The sequence below is a fragment of the Lygodium microphyllum genome, chromosome 8, assembly GCF_053477565.2.
Source record: "Lygodium microphyllum isolate KBCC chromosome 8, Lygodium_microphyllum_v1.1.10, whole genome shotgun sequence".
NCBI classification, from domain to species: Eukaryota; Viridiplantae; Streptophyta; class Polypodiopsida; order Schizaeales; family Lygodiaceae; genus Lygodium; species Lygodium microphyllum.
The window spans coordinates 101642435-101665043 of NC_141142.1; the positions used below are offsets into that span (position 1 = coordinate 101642435).

At 47.2% G+C, this 22609-nt stretch overlaps 1 protein-coding gene across 3 annotated transcripts in view; it reads right to left on the bottom strand.

Moving 5' to 3' along the window:
- Window positions 1-21333, bottom strand: part of LOC148032671 (uncharacterized) — a 69468-nt gene extending 48135 nt beyond the window's left edge. Inside the window, exons 1-5 of one of the 3 annotated variants that reach the window (XM_087683290.1) lie at window positions 20978-21331; window positions 20668-20870; window positions 20330-20441; window positions 20145-20254; window positions 19809-19877 (exon numbers count right to left, since the gene is read on the bottom strand). In XM_087683290.1, the coding sequence (XP_087539416.1) occupies window positions 19809-19877; window positions 20145-20254; window positions 20330-20441; window positions 20668-20808 (432 nt within the window). In that variant the 5' untranslated portion in view covers window positions 20809-20870; window positions 20978-21331. Of the gene's footprint in view, window positions 1-19808; window positions 19878-20144; window positions 20255-20329; window positions 20442-20667 lie in introns of all 3 variants that reach the window. The other 2 variants (XM_087683291.1, XM_087683289.1) reach the window with 2 other exon arrangements.
- Between the last annotated feature and the right edge of the window lie 1276 nt (window positions 21334-22609).

The following is a 22609-nucleotide window of genomic DNA, read 5'->3' on the forward strand; positions in this document are numbered from 1 at the left end:
CACAGCCCAAGGCATCAATGGGGGCACCGGAGCAGCCTAAATAATGATGATAGCACCTTTGTCAATGATGGATATGGTGACGGTGACAAAGTGAGTGTGCCGCCTACTGTCCACGATAGAGAAGGAGAAGACTGTAGCCAAGAGTGCACAACGGAAGAGAATCACGAATACTGAGAGAAAAGGAGAAAAGAAGAGAAAGCACGAAGAGAAGAATCATCTACACTTTTTTTTTTTCAAATAAAGTGTGGCTAATTATATTACTTCAGAAAAAATCTTGAATACAAAGAAGTGCTCATGCTCAACAGACTAGCTGGAGCTGATGCAAAGTCAAAGATATATCAAGTATGCAAGCCTCTCAGGGCGGTCTAAGGGGGATGGGGGCAAGAAGCCATGCAGGGGGGGTGTATCGCCATCTAGGGCTGCCTGCCTGCATTATGAAAAACAAGTCCACTCCCCCCAAGTGCACATGAAATGAAAACGGAGCTCCTGACAAGCTCAAGACTCGCCCTACACTTGGTCCCATCAGCCATGGAGGGAGTGGATGATGGAGGTCCAGAGCTCTGCCAAAGTCGCCTGTACTGAAAGTCTCTCCCCACCAAAAACCTCCCGACACCGCGCCTTCCATATGTGTCATCCAATAAGACTCCCTACAATCTCCCATACCTCAGAATGGTTTGTTGTGGGCTCCAATACCTCGCAGATGGGTAAAGCCTCCAAACCGACCACTGCGCAAGACCCATCCTCAATGATGGAGATCGTGTCCTACATCCTAGCATCATACAAAAGGTGACGGCCCTCGCTAACTGCCTGCCAGCAGAAAGATCCCCATGAGATACATCCCAGGTTGGGTGCTATATGGCAGAGAATGCGGTATGCTCTTCACACGAGCTGTGTTGCCTCACATGACTAAAGGCAGTACTTTGGAGTTTCCAGAACCTACTGTGTGCAACGTTTACAACCTCCATCCTTCTGTATCTGGGCTAACCAACTCCCCACCGCCAAACCTCAATGTGCTAACAGCCATGCGAAATATGAAAACCTCCTCGGCCTCCAGCTGTCCCATAGGCGGTGCCAAAAAGTCCGTCGGAAAGCATCCGTAATACTGTGCTCTGCCCAGTACCTGCTACGCGAAGGCGCCTAGTCCATGTCCTCCTACATCAGTACATGTCTACCAATCCTGGTTGTCTCCAGGAACCTCGATGGCTTCTTGGCAACCATAGTGGCCGGCCATAACCGCTCTCCAGGGTCCCACTCTAGCTCATCAAGTGGCTTGCCCTCCCAAATCCAGAGGCACCACTCATGAAGCTCCTCCCAAAACACTTAAGGGTCCAAACGCCATGTTTTCCCCTGAAGGCCAACCACCGAATCCTCCTCCACGAAAGGACACATAATCCCTCATCCTGCTGCCCTCTGTCAAGGACAAGACGTCCCCCCTCTTGCATGGTGAAGAAAGTTCCATGTGAGGCACTGCCCACTCTACCTGCCACCTATAGGGGGATGCCTATTGGTGAAAACCTAGCGGCCCATACCTTACCGGGCTCTACCGGCTCTCATATCAGGGGATCAAGCCACTCCTGAGGTCTTGCTCCATCAATCTCCCTTCTTCTCAACTCCACTCCTCTTAGGCAACCTAATGCCCGCTGCAACACCTCCTGATCCACCAACCTATACATCTCCCACCGTGTCCTGATGGTACCGGCCAAGGCCCAGCCTCCCAGCCAACCCACTGCATGCGGGGGCGCTCACCAATCTGTATCCCATCCCGATCTTTGACCTGGGAATTCCAGATCACTGGCTGGCGGTCTATCTCCTCTTGGCATGCTGGGGGGCTCTGAATTAGGGCCTTACGGAGTCCCTGCCACACACGAAGTAAGCTACGTAGGAAGGAAGATCTGGGGGGCGTGATCTGTGCTGTCGTGAAGATCCATCTCAAGGACGGCCTCAAGTCACCACCAAGCCTCGGTCTACACTCCTGGAGACCCTCTTGCAATAGAACCTTCCATGTCTGCCCTCCTAGTGTGAGACTGCGGATTATTAGCTTGCCCAAAAGGGCCAGACTTTGATACTTTGGGTCTATGATCCCAAGCCCTCCCTCTGACCGATGTCGAATGATAGTCGCCCATGCCACCTTGGCCTGGGAGTCCTTGGAACCGTCAAACTCAGCCTAAAGAAAATTCCGCACTAGGCAGCAAAGCTGCACTACACAAGATGAAGAGAAGCACCAACACAGGGCGATGTACCAAGCCATCACTAGGAGGACCTAGTTAACCACTAGGGCTTGGCCCGCTAGGGAAAGGCAAGTTGTACTCCAATAGGTCAACTTCCTTCGAATAGAGTCGAGGATTGGAAGAAACTATTGTACAGGAGTGATGTCGAGTCCCACCTCGAATCCTAGGTAATGGACAGTCTGCCCTCTGCACACCCAACTAAATCCCAAGTGGACGCCCCACTCCGTGCTAGAGTCCGAGTCCATCAGGAAACCAACTGACTTTCTCCAATTGATTTTTGCTCCCGCTGCCGTGCAGAACACCTCGAGAGCTAGTCTCACTCTCTCCAACATCAGCTCATCTTCCTCTATGTAGAGTGTTGTAGCATCTGCATACTCTGAGTCTAGCAACTCTGTCTTCTCTCTCACCGGATGTCGGAAACCACGTAGCCCGCTCACACGTGACCTAAGGAAGTGCGACATCGCCTCTGCAAAGAGTAGGAACAGATACGAGGCCAGGGGGCAGCCCGACCGAACCAATCTCTCCAATCGAAACTCCTCCCCTCGCTTGCCACCTATGAGAACCTTGCTGGTAGCCAATTTGTAAAGTGCGGAGACCCCACGGATCCATTCCTAGGGAAAGCCTAATCTTACCATGGTGCCTTCTAAGAAGTCCCAGTCAACCCTATCATAGGCTTTCTCGAAATCCAAGAGTAGAGTTGCCAATCCCTCACCATTGTGTTAGGCCCACTTTGTCACCTCAAAGAAAGTGAAGACATTGTCTAGGATGCTCCTAAACAAAGCATGTCTGTGTGTCATGAATGATGTCTGGAAACACAGGGCAGAGTCGCCTACCAATCATCTTTGCCAATGCCTTGTAGGCTACTCACAACAGGGTGATCAGTCTCCACTCGGATAGCTCCAACCGGTCTCCCTCTCTGGAGAGGAGATTGATAAGACCTGCCGATAGACTCCCTAGCATCCGTCCTGAGCTAAAGATCTCCTGAAAGGCTAGTAGTAGGGGGTCCTTCACAACCTCCCAATAGGAAGCAAAGAAGACCTTAGAAAGACCATCCTCTCTCGGGCATTTCTACCCATCATGTGCATGGAGAACCTCCTCTAATTCCTTCTCTGTGAAGGGATCTAGGAGGGAGCAACCCATCTCCTCTGTGACGAGGAACCGGATGTGGTCGAGGGACGGGATGTGGTCCCAAACCTACTGTCTACAACCCTGTCCCCTAGCTGAGACTGCCTCCTGCTGGAAAAGGTGTCTATAGTAATTTGTGGCAATCTCCATCACCTCATCTGGGCTAGAGCGAATCCTCCCATACTAATCCCGGAGGCTGCGAATCTAATCTCCAGAAATGCTGTCAGGGTGCAGCGGTGCGGAAGCGTAGGACTGAGAGAGAGAGAACGCAGAGAGAGAAGAGAGAGAAAGAGACAGTGGAAGATGAAGATCTGCTGTATAAAGTGTGCTGAATACAAAGATATGCAGATATATACACGGGCGCAGTGCGCTGGACTGCGTGTCTCCACCTCGACGATGCAACCTGCTGTTCACCTCGAAGTCCGCTGCAGTCTGCACTATCTCCTGTCTGAAATCTGCGAACAGAGACGGAATCTGCGCGTGTCTCCGGCCTGTAATCTGCGAGCAGAGAAGTGTTGGAGACTGCTGGGAATGTCCGCTATTTATAGCCAGAAACTGCCAGGAAATAGGGCGCCAGAAATGCCCAGTCGGCTGCATTTAAATGCAGCCGACTACCTGCAGTGGGTCGGACTGCCACGTGGCAGTCCGACTGTGCAGTCCGACTGCACACTGTCCGACTGCACCAGGCTGTGATCTCTAACACCCCCTCTCAGAGCCTGGGCAGGATAGAAGCCTGAGGGATCTAGAATGTCTCCGAAGTAGAGCCTGGGGAAGTGCCTTCGTAAACAAATCCGCAAGATTGTCCTCCGTCTTGGAGTACTCCACAGTGATGGTCTCATCCAGAAGCTTTTCTCGGATGAAGTGGTACTGGATCTCTATGTGCTTCGTCCGGGCATGAAAAACAGGGTTCCATGCCAAGGCAATGCAACTCTCATTGTCACATTGCAGCAAAGTAGGACGAGTCTGGGGGCACCCAAGCTCCTCCAATAATCTCCGAAGCCACATAGCCTCACATGTGGTGGAAGACGCGGCCCGATACTCCGCCTCAGTAGACGAAAGGGCTACTGTGGGCTGCTTCTTGCTACTCCATGAGATAACACCTACACCCAAGGTAAAACAGTAACCTGTAGTAGACCACCTGTGGTCCACATCATCGGCCCAATCCGAGTCGCTCCAACCTGCAAGTACAAGATCTGAACCATCTGTCCCTGCGGGGTAATGAATCCCTAAATCAGACGTCCCCCTCAAATACCGAAGTATCCTCTGAGCAGCCTGCCAATGCACCGTCTGAGGTTCACTCATGAACCCTGCCAAGAGCCCAACAGCAAAACATAGATCAACCCTAGTGTTGAGAAGCCAAATCAAGGACCCAATCAACTGACGATAGCGGGAAGCATCCGCCAAAGGAGAAGCTGAATGGGAAGTGGCCTTCCAGTTCGGATCCATAGGAGTAGAAAGGGCCCGACAATCCTCCATCTCAAAAGACACCAAGAGCTCCTGTACATATCTCTATTGAGAGATGAAGATCCCCCTCTGAGACTGATAAATCTCATGGCCCAAAAAAAAGTGGAGTAGACCCAAGACCGTCATCTCGAACGTCCGATGTAAAGCTGACTTCGTCTCTTGGACCTGCTGTGCATCATCACCTGTGACAATCAAATCATCAACATATAAAACAAAAAGCACACAACCATCCTCGGAAGTGTGAACATAAAGCTGCGGATCGGCCTTGGAACGCCGATATCCCAACTGAGATTGGAGGAACGAATCAATCTTCTCGTTCCATGCACGCGGAGCCTGCTTGAGGCCATACAAGGCCTTCTTCAACCTGTAGACTTTCCCATCTGAAGATCCAAAGCCAGGAGGCTGCTCAACATAGATCTCCTCCTTCAAATCACCATTGAGGAAGGCCGACTTCACATCCAACTGGTAAACAGGCCATCTCCTATGACCAGCCAAAGCAAGAACAGCTCTAATGGTCGCCATACGAGCTGTGGGGGCAAAAGTATCATGACAGTCAATCCCTGGGCGCTGTGCAAAACCTTTAGCAACAAGGCGAGCCTTGTGCTTATCCAAAGAACCGTCGCTAAGGTATTTGGTCTTGAAGACCCACTTGACGCCAATCACCTTCTTATTCAGGGGGCGGGGCACAAGTGACCAAGTGCCATTCCTCTCAATAGCCTCCAACTCGGCTTCCATAGCTTTCTTCCATGGTGCGGACTGTAAAGCCTCCTTCACGGGGGTGGGCTCTCGATCCTGCATAACACGGGTCATCAAACAATAGTTAGAGCAAACAAGCTCCGTAGAATGTGCTTGGTGCCGCCGTGACCGTTGTGGACCATCGTGCGGTCCCCACTCCTCAGGAACCCCCTCGATCCCTGAATCACGGAGTGTGTCACGGGCCCAGCGAGGAGGAGGCTAAACCTCCCCTCGTCTCTCTCCATCAGCAGAAGACTCTGGAATATCCACCGGTGGTAACTCCTCTGAGGTGACCGGAGGTGCAGTAGACTCTGTGTCAGAAACAGAATCATAATCAAAAGGCACGGGTTCCAGTGGAACTGTAGAAGGAGCCCAACTCTCCCCTGGATCTCCAAGAACGGGATGCTCCTCACCCGTTGATGTAGCCGGAACCTCCACAAACCGCACATCACGGCTAGTGTACACATCCCGCTTGACGGGATCATACAATCGGTAGCCTTGGGACTGGGAGCTGTAGCCAACAAATACCTGTTTTCGGGAAGCTGCTTCAAATATATCACGGTGAGCCTTGGGAATGTGAACATAGGCATCACACCCAAAGACCCGAAAGTAAGAAACATCTGGCTTCGTCCCAAAATAAGCCTCAAACGGGGTCATCCCTTCCACGGCTGAAGTAGGGGATCGATTAAGGATATGGACTGCAGTAGCCACAGCCTCGGCCCACAGAACCTAAGGGGTCTGTCGGTGCTCCATCATGGTGCGCGCCATCTCGATCACACTGCGGTTCTTCCGTTCAAGAATGCCATTTTCTTGAGGAGTGTTGGTATTGGCAAACTCCTGGTGAATTCCTTTATCTGCACAAAACCGAGCAAACTCATTAGAAACAAATTCACCGCCCTTGTCGGATCGCAAGGTCTTCAACTTCCGGCCCGATCGGTTCTCCTCAAAGAGAAGCCAATCCTTGAAGTGTGAGAAAGCTTCTGACTTTAATGCCAAAAAATAGGCCCATGTCATCCTGCTGTAGTCATCCACGATCAGCATGAAGTAGAGCTCACACGCAAGGACTCATTCCTCATAGGGCCACATAGATCCGTAGATACAAGCTCCATCGGGGAAGTAGACCGTCGCGAAGCTGTGTGGGGAATGGCATCCCTATGTTGTTTCCCCCGAATGCAGGAGACACATGGCTGCTGGCTCACCACTATATCCGGCAACCCTCGAACAAGCTGTCCACGTGACGCCCTCCGAAGATAATCATAGTTCAGGTGACCAAACCGAGCATGCCATAACTCTGACTGTGACTGAGAGGTAAGAAGAAGAGTAGAGAGGGCGGTGGAAGACTTCAGTTTGTAAATGCCGTTCTCCTCATATCCGGATGAGAGAACCTTCCTCGATCCACGATCAAGGACTCGCACCGTAGTACTGTCAAACTCCACCAAAAGGCCAAGGAAGCAAATCTTATGAACTGAAAGGAGATGGTACCCTAATCCTGGTACATGCAAAACCTCTGAGATATGGGTACCACCTCGACCATCGGGAATAAGCTGCATCTTACCCCGACCTGCAAGAGATACTGAAGAGCTGTCTCCAATGAGAATCTGCCCACGCGAGGGTCGCAATTAGGCAACACCATCTGATGAAAGAGTCATGTGCCGTGAGGCACCACTATCAACGATCCACTCTCGAGCCTGGGGAGCCGTCATCGCAGCATCAGAAGCATTCGGTGAAGCGTCCTCAATGACAGCTAGATGAAGAAATGCAGCTGATGAGGGTGCAGCCACCGCTCCAGAATCCTTGGTGTCCTTCTTGTTGGTGTCCTTCTTGTTGGTGTCCTTCTTGTCTTTGTCAGGGCAATCCTTCTTCCAATGGCCAGTCTTTCCACAAATATGGCATGTGGAGTCTTTGTCCTTGTCCTTCTCCTTGTCCTTCTTGGACTTGTTATCCCCCTTCTTCTTCTTTTGGTCCTTCCCCTTCTTCTGAGAGGCTTAACCTATCAGCGCCTCCAACTTGGAAGCATTCTGTCCCTTTAACTGTTCCTCTTGGTCCAAGACCATAGGAACCAACTCTTCCCACCGAAGAGTAGACTCTCGCCCCAAAGCAATAAGGGCAGAGTAAAATGTACCGAATCGTGGCGGCAACTGGGACAATAGTGTGATCGCCATGTCTTCGGAGGAAATCAGCTTCCCCGCATTCTGAACCTGCATCTGAAGCTGCCTTAGCTTGTTAATGTGCTCCCGCAGCGAAGAAGACTTATTTATGGACAAGGTCCGCATCTGTACCTCCAAAGAAACCCGCTTCATAAGGGTCATCCAATTGTACATCTGATCAAGCTCCAGCCATATCTCCCGAGCCACCATCAAGTGCTCGATGTGAGCGATCACGGCTGTAGTACATGATAGAAAGAGAAAGGAACGAATCCTTGCATTCAATTTGTCCCAATGAGACTGAGCCTTGGCCAACTCCGCACGAGCATCGGAAGAGAGTTTGGACTCATCTCTTACCGAGGGCCGGTCGATCTCCTCCTGTACCAGCTCCGCCAAATCATAGGACTCAAGGATGGCCAACATCATGACGCGCCAAATGCGGTAGTTGTCGCCGTCGAGCTTCTGATCTGCAGGAAGAGCCGGTAAGACAGGCACCTTCCGGTCCATAATCGACTGGAACTCCAAGTCAATCTCTGTAGACATCTTCACCTGTAATGCCTTCAAAAAGCAGCCCCCTCTGACTGGGAAAACTCAGCCTGCTAAGGCTCTTCCGCGTCCTGAACCTTCTTCACCCGCCGGAGGCGATGAAAAAGCAAAACCTGCACTTGTAGGCTGAAAACTCAAACTTTCTCCGCGTCAAACAGCAGCAAACAGCAGCAAATCCACCACCTGGACTCCTTTCCTGCACATCCACACTCGTTTCAGCCTTGTTCCAAGGCGCAGCCCTCCTGTTTGCCCTTAAACGCAAAAAACGCAAATTTGTGTCGCGATGGAAACTCCTCTTCCGGTTGATTCTGCGCTCAGTCAGCCCTCTAACACTGCTCTGATACCATGTCAGAGTGCAGCGGTGCGGAAGCGTAGGACTGAGAGAGAGAGAACGCAGAGAGAGAAGAGAGAGAAAGAGACAGTGGAAGATGAAGATCTGCTGTATAAAGTGTGCTGAATACAAAGATATGCAGATATATACACGGGCGCAGTGCGCTGGACTGCATGTCTCCACCTCGACGATGCAACCTGCTGTTCACCTCGAAGTCCGCTGCAGTCTGCACTGTCTCCTGTCTGAAATCTGCGAACAGAGACGGAATCTGCGCGTCTCCGGTCTGTAATCTGCGAGCAGAGAAGTGTTGGAGACTGCTGGGAATGGCGGCTATTTATAGCCAGAAACTGCCAGGAAATAGGGCGCCAGAAATGCCCAGTCGGCTGCAGACTGCCTGCAGTGGGTCGGACACATGGCAGTCCGACTGTGCAGTCCGACTGCACACTGTCCGACTGCACCAGGCTGTGATCTCTAACAAATGCGAGGCTGATGCACTTGGAAAAACTCCCTGCACATCGTGTCCCCCTCTTCTGTGCCCAAAAAGCTGCTGAGGTACAGAAGGAAAACTCCAAGAGTCTATCCTCGAGGCCGGCGAGGGCTGCCCGAGTGCGCACCTCCTGTGAGTGGAGAGTGGGGTCCCCTGGTGCCTCCTGGAGAAGTCTTCGCGTGGCTGCTAGGTCTTGTCGGACTGCTCTCTCCTCCCAGCTCTATTGCCTGGCCTATAGAGCTACCTCTTGGCAGATCCTGCTCGACTCGGCTAAGACCTTTGCAACCTCCTCTACGATCCTGTCCCTCCTGTCCCATTCCCTAGTCCAAAGCTACTCAATTTGCCTCTTCACCTCCTCCCTCCTGTAGATCAAGTTAGGGGACCGACAGGATCGTGTGTCCAGGGCTGAAACTGGGGGATCAAGTGTCAAGAGGACCGGGCAGTGATCAGACAGGGTGGTGCCGGCCAACTGCCCTACCTAACCTCCGCGAGAACACCCCCACTCTCCCACATAGAACTTGTCCAGCTGCTTCAGCAAAACAGCAAAACTCCACCGAGCCGCCTATATCCCCAAGAGAAGTCCAATGACGTCTCCCTCTTGTGGAAAGCTGGGTCGGTCCCTCCACGCGTTGCATGCTCCTACTGCAAGGAGGAAGACCTCCCATGCCTCCTACTCCTCCCCTGCCATACCCTGGTAGTTTCTGCCTCAGCCCTACTAGTCCCCTAGGGCCTCCAGGTTGTTGAAGTCTCCTCCAACAATCCAGGAGTCCACCTTTGGGAGTCCTATTGTGATCTCCACCCAGAACCTGTTGCATGCCCTAACCTCTGTAGGGGCATAGACACTGAGGACTCCTAGGCACAAGTCCCCAATATCCAACCTGGTCCATAGAGCCCTCCCTGCCACAATCGCCCCATGATCACGTACACAGGTGGTAAGGCTCGAGCCAATAGAGGTGCATACGCCTCCACTCCTGTCGTGGGCACTGATGGAGTACTCCTAGTAAGTGTGTGAACTGCCTAGGAGTACCCTCCCTACTACCAGATGGGCCTAAGCAGGGATGAGCTTGTGCTCCTGCAAAAGTGGGATGTCGATCTGTCCAGCAAGGGCCGGCTGCAACTCCTATCGAACAATCAACTTCCTGAAACCACGTGCCCTACTATAGTGGAGACTATTCACATTCCAGGATGCAAGATGTAAGCTCATAGGGAAACCTGTGATTGATCGAGCAGGCATCTGTTCGGTGTGGAAGCTACTAATGAAGAGGAAGAGCTATGGGGCATGTGAATACGCTTTGCCGCAAGCCTGGACGCCAGCGAACTCCAACCCCCCATGGTGGCCCTTGGGTGGACCATGGGGGTGATAGATGCTCCAGGTGGTACCACTAGGGCATCTATCAGTCAGGCTGAAAGTCGTGACTCTGTACACTAGTAGAAAAGGGCAGCTTGTGCCAGTGGCCACTCGATCACATCCATCGAGGCTCTCCACTGTGGAAGGGCTCGAAAGATAATGCTCAAGTGTGGGACCTCGGCACCAGCCCACCAGTTGATGTCCATCATGCAACGTGGCCACTGCTATAAAAACAGTGCTAGTCCTCCTCTCATCCACTGAGAGAGAGAGGTGGTCCGCCACCTAACTCTTCACCTCCTCCTCTATCTGTATCATCGTCCAGTCCCTTGAGTGAGAGATCTAAAAGAAGAAGGCATAGTTTGGTCCATCTAGCAGTGCTAGTAGATGGACCTTGCCACTTCTTGACTTACGTACCACGAAGATCCCCACCTCCAGAGGTAGTGGAAACTCTCCACGCTCCACAACTCTCAGGTAGGACCACAGAGCTAGTAGATGGACCTCCAGAGGTAGTGCGGGGGGTTTGGGAGGGGTGTGCTGCTAGACAGGGGGGTTGTGGGCTAGGGTCAGTGGGGTAACCATGGGAAGGGGGGGAGGGTGGGTGTGGGGGCTGTGGGATCTCGGGTGAGGTAGCCTGTGGCGTGGGTGGTGGATGTGGGGGATTGTGGTTATGTCGGATGGGGCGGGCAAGGGACGGTTGCGGGGTGTTCTGCCGGGGGGCCATCGCTCGCCCTCCGTCTCCCTGCTCTCGTGGCTATGTCTGAGGGGCTGACTATGGCCCCCTGTGCCATCTTCCTCTGTGTCATCTTTGGACCCGTGTAAAACCATCAGCATCCACCACCTGTGGGCCTGTCGGCGGAGCTGCCTTGGCTCCGAAGCGCATACAGTCTACTGCCTAATGCCCGAAGTCATGGCAACGCAAGAACTGCCCTAGTTGCCCAGTCACAATGACCTACTGCCTAAAGGAGTGCCCTCTTGCCTCAATCTCTAGGAACTTTGATATACTCTTTGTGTCTTTCACAACCACCCGTACCTTTGGGACTCTTGCAGTTGTCACTACATCTGCGAAGGAGGCAGGAAGAATTGTGCCAAAGAGCCGTCCAAAGTCCTCCACTAGCTGGCGGTACTCTACCACCAGTCCGGGGAAAAGTAAAGTGACCAGATGTCTGAGAAGCCTATTATGGAGCACAAATGTCTCCACTGTGAAGTCGTACCAGGGAACCATGTAGATGACCCCCTTCGTGGAGGCAAAGAGTGAGCTATCCACTAGCTCACGAGCTGCTTCCACACAGGTAAGTCGAACCATGAAGATCCCTTGGCCCATGAGGACTGCCTCCGCAATTTGCGTTGTGCCAATGCACAGCATGGAGTGAAGCCAATCCCAAAGTTGGGACCCAACGAGTGTTCTACGACCTGACCAAAGATCATTGTTTCTTTCGACTCCAGCTCTGTGGCACGAATGACTAAGAGTTGTACGATGCACAAGGTGTTTGACTCGGGGGCACTCGCAGAATGCACCAGCGTCTGAGCAGAGGTTTCCATTGTGCATCCATGTTGAGAACCTACCTATCATGTTGCTTGCTACCAGTGGGGGGAAAGTTGCTGCAAAGAAACGAAGCAACTGGGGGGGGGGGGGGGGGGGGGGGGGGGGGGAGGGGGGGGGGGGTTGGCAAGGGGGGATTGGCAGGGCAAGCGCGCCACTGAACCACAAGCAGGGCGACGGGCAGGGCAGGTGCAGCAGACCACAAGCCGGGGCACAGCCAAGGGGGCGGCGGATAGGCAAGTGCCAGGCAGGCGGGGGCACAGGCAGGGGCGATGGAAAGGTGGAGGCGCAAGCAGGGGGGCAACGACCAGGCGACGGGCAGGCGGGGGTGCAAGCAGCAAGGGGGGCGACGGACGAGGCAAAAGGCGATGGGCCGCAGGCAAGAGTGGGGTCTAGCGATGGAGACGAGGATGGAATAGCACGGCGGGCGCAATGAATCCAACGGGAGGTGGCGCGACAATCAATTGGGGGGGCAGGGGTAGCTTGCACGATGCGATGGGCGGAGTTCAAAAGACCAACAGCAATGTTTAATTTCTTCTAGAATGATCTACACTAAACAATGAGGAAGGTTGAATACAATGAGGACTGATCAATCCCTACACGCAACCCAAAGTGTCAATGAGGACACCAAATTAGCTGAATACTGATGACAGCCTTTTGACAATGATGGTGATGGAGACAAAGAGTGTACAGCTTGCTGTCCACGATGAAGAAGGAGAAAACTGCAGCCACCTAATGGAGCACCAGTGAGGCAAAAAAAAAGTGAATGACTGCCCCAATAAAGTGACCAACTTTCCTTAATGCAGAACCAACTCTTGAGTCTAATTTTTCTCAATAGAATCAAGCTCCCCCTACATCCCATAGTGCCAAACAACTTGTGCAAGAGCCTCCTCAATGAGGGTAGGCTCATGATCCTGAAGTATCTTGGACACAAGAACATAGTTCACACAGATTGAACTACCCTAATTGGTTTGTAGCCTAGCTGATCTATGTGGGTCTACTAGTGTCTCAAGAAAATGAGTAACTCCCAAATCTTGCATAAGCTGATGAAACCACCATGCAACAACAAGAGGATGATCCTACTACGATGAAGACCCAGAGGTCTCCTCTACCTATGAAGTACCTATTTGGGTAAGGGACTCCCCCTCACTGGGCAAAGTTGCATCCCCCTCATCAAAAGAAGATGGCTCCCCTTTTGATAGTTCAATATCCCCTAAAGAAACCTAAGGAGATGGGGTAGGAGTAGGAATACTCGATGAAGAAGCAGGCAAGGATGGAGTAGAAGTGAGAGAGGAGGAGGAGGAGCAGCAGTAGTAGAAGACAAAGGAATAATGCCAAGAGGTATCATGGAAGGTAGGGGAGGGGCTAATGGTGGAGGAGAATCACTTGAAGAAGAACCCCCTATAGAAGAATCATCAATGGGAGTGTCCGAGACTACAGCCTCATCAAAAATCACATCCCAACTCACCTCTATCTTTCTTTTCTTTGACTCATAGAACTTTATTCCTTTTGTGGTCATACTGTAACCAACAAAGATGAATTTCTTCAGCTTTGTGTCAAGGTTGCCTCCAAATGGCACCTAGTGCAAATGTGAACCACTATAGAGACAGCCTCATCCCAAAGGGAATGAATAAGCATGGTCCAATTGCCATGCTCCACTACACCATTCTTTGATGGTGTGCTTGGATGAGAATACTCAATTTGATCTGAATTCTGTGCTCCCTACAAAACCTGTCAAATACTTTAGAGCAATACTCACCGCTATGGTCAAATTGAGCATCTCAAACTTTGAAAGTCATTTGCTGAAACCTTCTAGTCATGCAAAAGTTATTATATGCCTCACTTATGTATTCTAAGAAATAGGACCACACACTTGCTAAAATCATCACGCACCCAGCAGCATTAGAGACTTGGTCTTCTTGAGGGAGAGTGTACCCCATAGGTCCACACAAGTCCATGAGAACCAACTCGAGCAAAGTAGATGTCCTACATGAGGCAATGTATGGATGAGGTTGCCGATGTTGCTTGCCTTGAATGTAGCTAGGGTACAAAGTGTTAATGGGGAGAAAATATAGAAGCCCCCTTCACTAACATCTTTTGAGATGCCCATCAAATGGAATCAGAGTTCAAATGCCCATAACGGGCATGTCAAAGTAGCCCAAGCTTGTGGAAAGACCGCAATACAACTTGTAGAGCTTGTGTACCTGTCCAAAGCACAGCATTTGTAGATCCATCTTCAACAATATCTGCATCATGTGTGAAAACCATGCATGTCCCTAGCTGTGTAAACCATGCACAAATAAGATAGTAATTTGGCAAAAAAGTCCTAACGATCTGGTAAAAGGGGAATGGTCCTTGTTGCTCGAACTGGTACAGAAGAATTGTCACCAATGGTGATAGTACCCCCTCTCATAGTTTTTTCATATCACAATCATACGTCATATGCAGACGGGTATGAAAGTATGATTGGAGTATGATTCACACCTAGGGGCTGAATCATACATTCCCCTAATTTTAATTTTTTAAAACTGTAAAAATGTATCTAAATATAGTATTTTATACTAAATTGAGTAAGCAAGCTAACAAGATGAATGAAAACTAGAAACCCAAGTGCACTGACACCACTTGCACTTGCATGTAAATTGCCCCCCTCCACATTGCTTCACAATTGTTACAAATTCCCAGTCCACCTTTTTCTTTCCTCACATTTGTGTCGGCCTGAAGCAAATGAATGGGGATGAAGCTTCGTCAGATGAAGACAATACAACTAATTTAGCTTGCTGAAATGTCAATTTCAGCTGTAATTTCAGAAATTTTTAAGCCAATACTAAAGGGGAAAAGAGTGTTTCTCAAGAATTTGAGAGTCCCATGACTGTTAATGTCAAAAATTTCTGAAAATTTCAGATTTCTAATCAGAGATTTCAGAGATCCTTAAGCTAATACGAAAGGGAAAAAGATTATTTCTCAACAATTTGAGAGTTCAGTGGCTGTAAATGTCTGTTCAGACTTGAGTCCAAGAAATTTGCAGCAGTAATCAGCTACTCAGACTTGAGAGTCAAGTCACGCAAGAAAGAGAGAGAAAGAGGGAGGGGGAGAGAGAGATGCAGTCTGGAATTTCAGACAGACAAAAACAGCACATGTAAAAGATATGAGATAGGGACAAAAAGGTAAGAAAAGGCTTAATCTTCAACTTTGGGGCAGTCAATATGGAGGCTGAAGGCTGAATCGATCTGCTGCACAGTCCATGAGCAGGTTTTCCATGTTTCAAGGCAACAAGAAGGCAGACGACAGCAAGAAAACCTTCCTAGGTGAAATCATCCAGTGTTTTTTTATGTTTTTTGCGAGGCATGAGCCTTTTTGGCAAAATTGTGATGTTTATTGCTTTTTCCAGCCCGTTTTTTTCCTCAAAAGTATGTCAAGTATGAAACAAGATTTTGTACTCCTGTTTTCATACATTTTTCATGCGTCTGATTGGGCAATCATACACATCTAAGAAAAACTTGCGCCCTCTCACACGAAGATCCCAAAGCCAGTCCTAACAATAAGTCATATGTGACGAAGCACCATTGTCCACTAGCCATGGCTTCTCCAATGTGAAAGAAGCAAGGGTGGTATCCTCAACCTTGAACAAATGGAAGGAGACTGACTCTGTAGTCAGCGCTTGGCTTCAAATAAGGGTACTTTTGCAAATGCTTCCCCTCAGGATAGATGCCTTTTCCATAGTGTGGGCACTTAGGCTGCTTCTCATTTTTCTCATCTTCTTGCTTCTTGTTCTTGGCCTTTTTGTTTCCCTCTCAAACCTGCAGTAAAAGCCTTAGTAGAGCCAAATCCACTAGCTCCAATCTCCTTGAGTTGCTCTTTGTGCTCCAAAACAAGCATAGCTACGTCCTCCCAAAGCACAATGTTCTGGACTCTAGGAATAAGCAAACGGGTGTAGAAGACATCAAACTTTGGAGATGGGCGATGAGTGATGAGAATCATCGCCATATCCTCTAATGAAATCTTCTTGCCAAGGGATACAAGCTCATCCCACAATTTCTCCATCTTGTTGATATAGTATAGTCCTTCATAGAAGGAGAGTCATCAACAGAAACCATCCAAAGCTTCTTTTCAATGGTAATGCGCCATGTGGTGGACAAAGGTCTTCTGTCGATAGAGAGAATAAAGCTTCGTCCATACCTTCACTATCATGCAAAGTCTATGTTCATGCAAAAAGACAAAATCTTGCAAACTCATAGAGAGAGAGGATTGGGCTCTAGTGTTGAGCCAATCCCAAAGGGCAATTTGGTCCATCGTAGAACCAATGCAAGGATCCTCCACTAGAGGAGGTATAGGGGTGGTAACAAATGCCTATAAGTGGAAGGTATAAAGCACACACTCCACTTTGCAAGACCAAAGAAAGTAATTCGAGCCATCAAGGAGGTCTTCTTTGAGCAAAGAAGGAAGAACGTGCACCTATACTGATAGTACTAGAACACTCATTAGGAACCTACAATAGGGGCCCTATTAGAGATATATAGAGAAGCAGGAGGGGGACAAGGCCACTCTAATCTTTTGTATCCATCAAAGTAACAATCTCTAAATGATTATGGCTTTGACCTTCAATCTTTGCATCACTCCTCACGTTATTGCCAATGCAAGAGTCATGTGTGTTGTTCCAAGGTAAAAGTTAATCCCCCTAACTGTCCTCCCAATGCCTCTCAAACCTCGATGTACACCTATGGCTAACCAAGCTAATACAGCTAGTGTGCATCCTCGAACATCCAGGTGGGCACTAGTGGCTTTGGCCATAGCCTTGGATCCTAAGTGACCATCATTGGACATACAGATGGGCATTGCATTGTTGCTGCTTTTGGACAAATTTTAGTTGAGTACTATTTAAAAGCAAGGAGACTCTCCTTAGTTACAAAATTCAAAATAGATAGGAAACAATTCCTGCAACCATTTATCCAAGTAAATTTGTGTGAAGCCCCAACTTTTTTATCCACGTTAAATAAGGCTTTTTAAAGATGATCGAGAATGTTGCATAACCTTGGACTACAATACGGTGGCATTTTTTAGGATTTGTATATGGTAATCTATCTGAACATATCTTGTTTCCTAAAAATGTTTTGCAAATGTAACAAAACTAGGATTTCCACAATCATAATCAAATTCTAGTTTGAGAACATACATGAAAGTATCTCAAACCCATGGTCACACATGTGTACTCACTTTATAGATATGGCCTCTTCTAAGCCTTAAGCTTCACGGCATAGAAGCTACTTTTCAGCTTTCTAGCACAAATGCTTTCAAATTCAAATGAAAGAATGTTGGAAAAGCCAAACGCCAAGCACCAAAAGAAAGCCAAAAGCAACTTCAACCCTCGTAGAAACTCACTAGCACTATTAGTTTCCACCATCCAGAGCTTAAGCAAGACTTACCTGCACCATTAGTTTCCACCATCCAAAACCTAAGCAAAGATTCCCAAGCAATAAAAGCTCACCCTCCTACCTATGCAAGACTCTCAAGCTAAAAATATAAGCTGCCAAGGGATCACCATTTATCTCACAGCTGCCCATTCTACCAAATCAAATTACATGTAACCAGCTTCTCCAAATAATCATAATTGTTCCTTGGTGCTGCTCCGAACCACATTCTAGTTGTCTCACATTGCTTCATATAAGTTGACCACTTGCTTTATCTATTCTGCTTCATGTTTGACTTACACAAGATATGCTCCATAAAAACCACAATTTTTGCAAGTTGCCTTGCAATTGCTAATTGTACCTTAAAAGTAAACAATTATGGACACTAGAACCTACCATCTTACAAACATAGTTTTTTCCATACATTTCCATACAGCAAATGGATATGGGTATGGAAGTATGATTGGAGTATGCTTCAGCCTAAGTCAGGGTCACATCTCATCCATGGATGGATCCATCCTGCCCAATCAGTCCCCAATCTGCTGGTCTGGACTGGACACAAAACGTGACCATTAGTAGTTTGAACCAAAAGTGCCGATGCCCAAAACAATTATTTCTCAGCCCCTTTTTTTGGCCGGCCCTCCTTTAAAAATGCACTCTTCCACTTCATTCCCCATCCTCAAGCTCTCATTCAAGCTTCTTCTCTACTCCTCAAGGCTCAATCACTCACCTCAACCTCTCAAGCTCCACATCTCTAGCTCTTCCTCTTGCTCTCTTACTACCTCCTATACCTCTTCCACTTCCTCTGCCCATCCGGGCTACCATCACATCTTCCTCTACTTTCACTAAGCTACTTGAAGCAACAAATTCAAAATTTGTAATAGTATTGAATAGATAGGGGCTTGTGAGACTATTTCATGGGTAGCCACTCTCATGTTGAAACAACTAATATTTACTAGACTAACCCTTGATTTCATATGTATTGTGTAATGACCATACGAAACATCAAACTTAATCTAACATTTTTTTCTGTGGATTCAGTACCATACTAAGTCCATTGACTAGACAGATCAAATGAATCGTACCTGACTACCCCGCTCTGAATCATGCGCGATCAATTTGTCTTTTATTAAAGCAAGGCAATAAACATTATCTAGAGAATGGTAAAAACTTAACCTTCGAATTTCAACTTTCAAACTTCATTGTCCTTGCATGATTGACGCTTTTGCAAAAGCAGAATATCTTCAATGTTTAGGACCCCATTTTTTAAAAATTCCATAATGGTCAAAATGTGTGCCCTTTTCAATAAAGGTAGGAAATCACCAAATTCCCATGTCCGGTTCAATCATACTAGTATGGTTCAAACTATGCTTACAAATATGAAAATGACAAAGTATCCTTGGACAATCCATTCTAGTACATGATCTCTTTACCTACAACTACACCAAACCCTATCCCTCCGCCACCCTATCGAAGATTTGATCTAGCATCCCTCTCCATAAGTGACCATCCCTGGCACAAACTTGATCTCTTGTTTTCATTTGTGAGAATCCACACTCAAAACCCAATGCCTTGAATTATAAAGATCTTGAAACAAGGATGAGACCCTCCCTCAACCACATTTCATTTCATTTTCTCTATCAATTAAGTGATGATCAAAGGCAATCAATCATCCCACTAAGCCCAATCATTTAACAGATCCTATAGTGACTCCACAGATCCTTCACCTTGATGTGAGTGCTTTGGCCAATATGAGTCATTATCCCTCATCATCAGTGGCCACATTACATAACAATGGACCCATCAAAGTTGGCCAACTACATAAGGAACAATGCTAGCCACATCTTTACTAAGGTGATGATCCATACTACAACACCATCTAACTTCATAGCTCAATTGCCATTAGTTGCTAAGCATGGATTTTTCACGCTCAATCAAGCACTTCCTTATTGCTCCAAGTAAAGCAAGTTGTCTCTCCCTTTGAAAATGTTCACAAGTAAAATTTTCCATAAAATACAAGCTTGGTTTTCACATTGGTCACACTTCAATGGGATCAATAATTCTACAAGCAAAACTCTTGGGATGCAAGAGAAAAGCCAATTGACAAGACACTCGAGTAGCCCACTTGACAGCTTTACCTAACTTGTTTAGAGTACACAAAGGCCTCAACACTAACAAAAAAGAATCATGTAGTACGTAGCACAAGGACCTTGTAAAATGGCCATTTGCTTCAGATCACTGTCACTTCAATAAGAGGTCAACATAGATCCTAACCTCAGATGTATAAGCAAGGATAAGAAAAGCAATTGCATACAGTGAATCTTTATTTACACAAAGCATACGATTCCTTCCATTCACAGAACCAGCAAAAAAGAGATGAAAGTAACCTTCACACCTGCTACGACCTTGCTTAAATATCACATTAAACATCGGCCAGGTTTTTGCAGCACACCTGATGTTCTAAACGTGTACCATCAAATGGAACTTCTACGCGTTGCTGGAGCAAGTGCAATCTTTCTTCCTGCAGCATAGTGTAAACATGACTTATATCCTTAAAATAACATCGCAATTGTTCACAAACAAAATTTGAAAACATTTCTTTCTGACCCAGCACATATAGCAATAGACAAGCGTGACAATAGTCAATGTGCCCCTAGCATCTCAATGATGGTTGAGGAAACAATCATGCATGAGGTTCTCTTTTTGATCTCCAAAAAAAATGATGTATGAGATTCTGCATAAGTAGTGCCTTCAGAAAAGTAGAATACAGTACACCTAGAATAAAAACCTGCATAGGCGTCAAAGATGGTTCATCGACCACTGTTTCGTTATCTGACCGCCTTGCCAATGTCCGGAAAAGCATGTTTCCAGGCCAGGATCCATGGCTAAATAGCATAGCTGTGTCAACAAGTGTGTCAACTCACCCACAATGTGTACAGTGAACAACAAGCTGTTTCATTGACATGTACTGACCAAAAAATTGTGCCCATTGTGCCAGCAGCCGCATGAACATCTGGCTCCAGAAAACTTGTGCTCGTTGATGCTTTTTGTCATCATCCAGATAGTCATAGTCATCATCATCGAACTGATAATTGACAATAACAACAAATAGGAACAATATTCAGATGTGGCAATTAAGGACACTTGGGCAGCACAAAATAGGCCATTGAAAGGTGAAATTGTGCCTAAGAAGGCCTTTGCTGTTTATAAAACATTGTTGGGTGTGCCTGATTCTGTAGATGTCTGATATGAAGTAAATCTGTTTCCTTAGAAAAGTGTCATATGAGAGGCACCAAGACAGAAAATTTTACGTCAATGTTTCTGTGAGGGTTTTCGCTGCGAGCCAAAAGAGGCTCCTGCAAATCCTCGAACCCTGACGACTCTATGCGATCATACTTTCCACCTCCCACATCCTCGTGTCGTACTCTGCGCCGAAGAGTGCCAGAATTCATGTTTCTCCTCAATATATATCGTAAATTTTCTGAAGCCGCCACAAATGTGTGTGGATTTGAGCCTGATCTTCCCAATATTATGTGAGAATTATGCAGAGTTTCGCTTGAATTAATGAGATTGGCAATGCCCCTAAAAACAAGGCTCGGAGATAGACTTGCGGACAATTACTTGCAGAATTCACTTGAATTGTGGGGATTGGCGATGCCCCTGAAAACGCAGCGTCGAGATTGATTTGCTGACAATTACTTGCAGAAATCGCGTAAATTGATGCTCCTGAAAGCGCAGACCGAGATTGATTTGCTGTTACTTTAAAGACGCATCAGTATTCCTGATTGTCTTCTTACTATCTATCCACGGCGTGCGAAGCAAGGGTCAGAACACCATGACGTGCGCTAGAAATACTGGGATCCAAGAAGACGAAGAAGATTCTCTCAGAGAAGGATTGAAATAGTTCCAGCAGTTTTATATGTTCATCATGACGCTCACGCCATACGCACTTATCAATACTGCACTAACAATATTTCCGACTTGCAAGTCGCTGCACCACTTAAGCTTCATTAAGAGAGAGTTGTTAATCTTTAAAAATTGTCTACTTATTCTTTTTACAAGTGCAGCTATATAATGTTTCTTAATTATCTTTTTTTTAATGCTTGCCGATTGGTTATTTTAATTATTTGCCAGATTTTTCACCAACAGGTGCGGAGCCATGTGCAACAGCGAGGACTATTCAATCCTTATATCGACTAAAACTCAGGTACCAACTCTACCAGGCTGGCTTATTATTGCATTTATTGAAAATCAAAAAAGGGTTTGATTTGTGACTTCAATGCTTCTTGCTCAATTTTTTTGTAATATGGTGTCTATATGAGAAAAAAATATATCCATCGACAATTAGATCACTTGTGCAAGACATGAGAATTAAAAATGTATCCATCAACAATTAGATCACATATGCAAGACATGAGAATTAAAAATGTCATCATGTGCATGTGTAATTCATAGAGCTATGTAAGTGCCATACTATATGTACGGTAGAGAGGCAGCATAATTCCCTCTGAGATTTACGAAGACGAATATCACACCCTCCCCCATTTGTCATAGTGCACATTTTCCTAACATGGTACAAGGGTCAAGAGTCGCCCCCCCCCCCCCCCTAATGCTTCTCGATCAATTTTATTGTAATATGGTGTTCCTACAAACAAAAAAATATACTTTGACCATTAGATTACACTAGTCATGGTTATGACAATAACCAATGGCCACGGCCAAGAATGGTTCTCTCTCTCTCTCTCGTCACTGGACCTTTAGGTGTACTACTGCATGGTAATCTATCCCATTAGTAACCTTTAGAGTATGATAGAAGGTGGACAAGAGGAAGCACAAGACTTAAAAAGAGAAGACTAGTGTAATTTTCTTACACCAAAGTTTGCCTCTCTTATGTGACAATTTAGTTTGTTTGCCAAAAAGAAATGGTCATAAGAATCGGGACTAAAAAATTTCTAATAAGGAAGATAATTCAAATGGCATAAAGCTTTCATTCTAGTAACTAATATGTGCTCCAAATAGTGATACCATAGAGAAATTGATGGTTATTCCTTAGTGGACAGCTATAGCATTGTCTTTGACCCCCCTGAAACTTACAAATGATACAAAATAGCAAATCTAGGCCCTTTGGTGACAACAAGAAAACCTTTGCAAATTTTCCAAAGTTGATCTCTAGAGATCACCATGTAATTGCAATCATCAAGCTTTCCTATACTAATCAAACTCTTAGTCAAGTCTGTAGCATGTCCTACATCC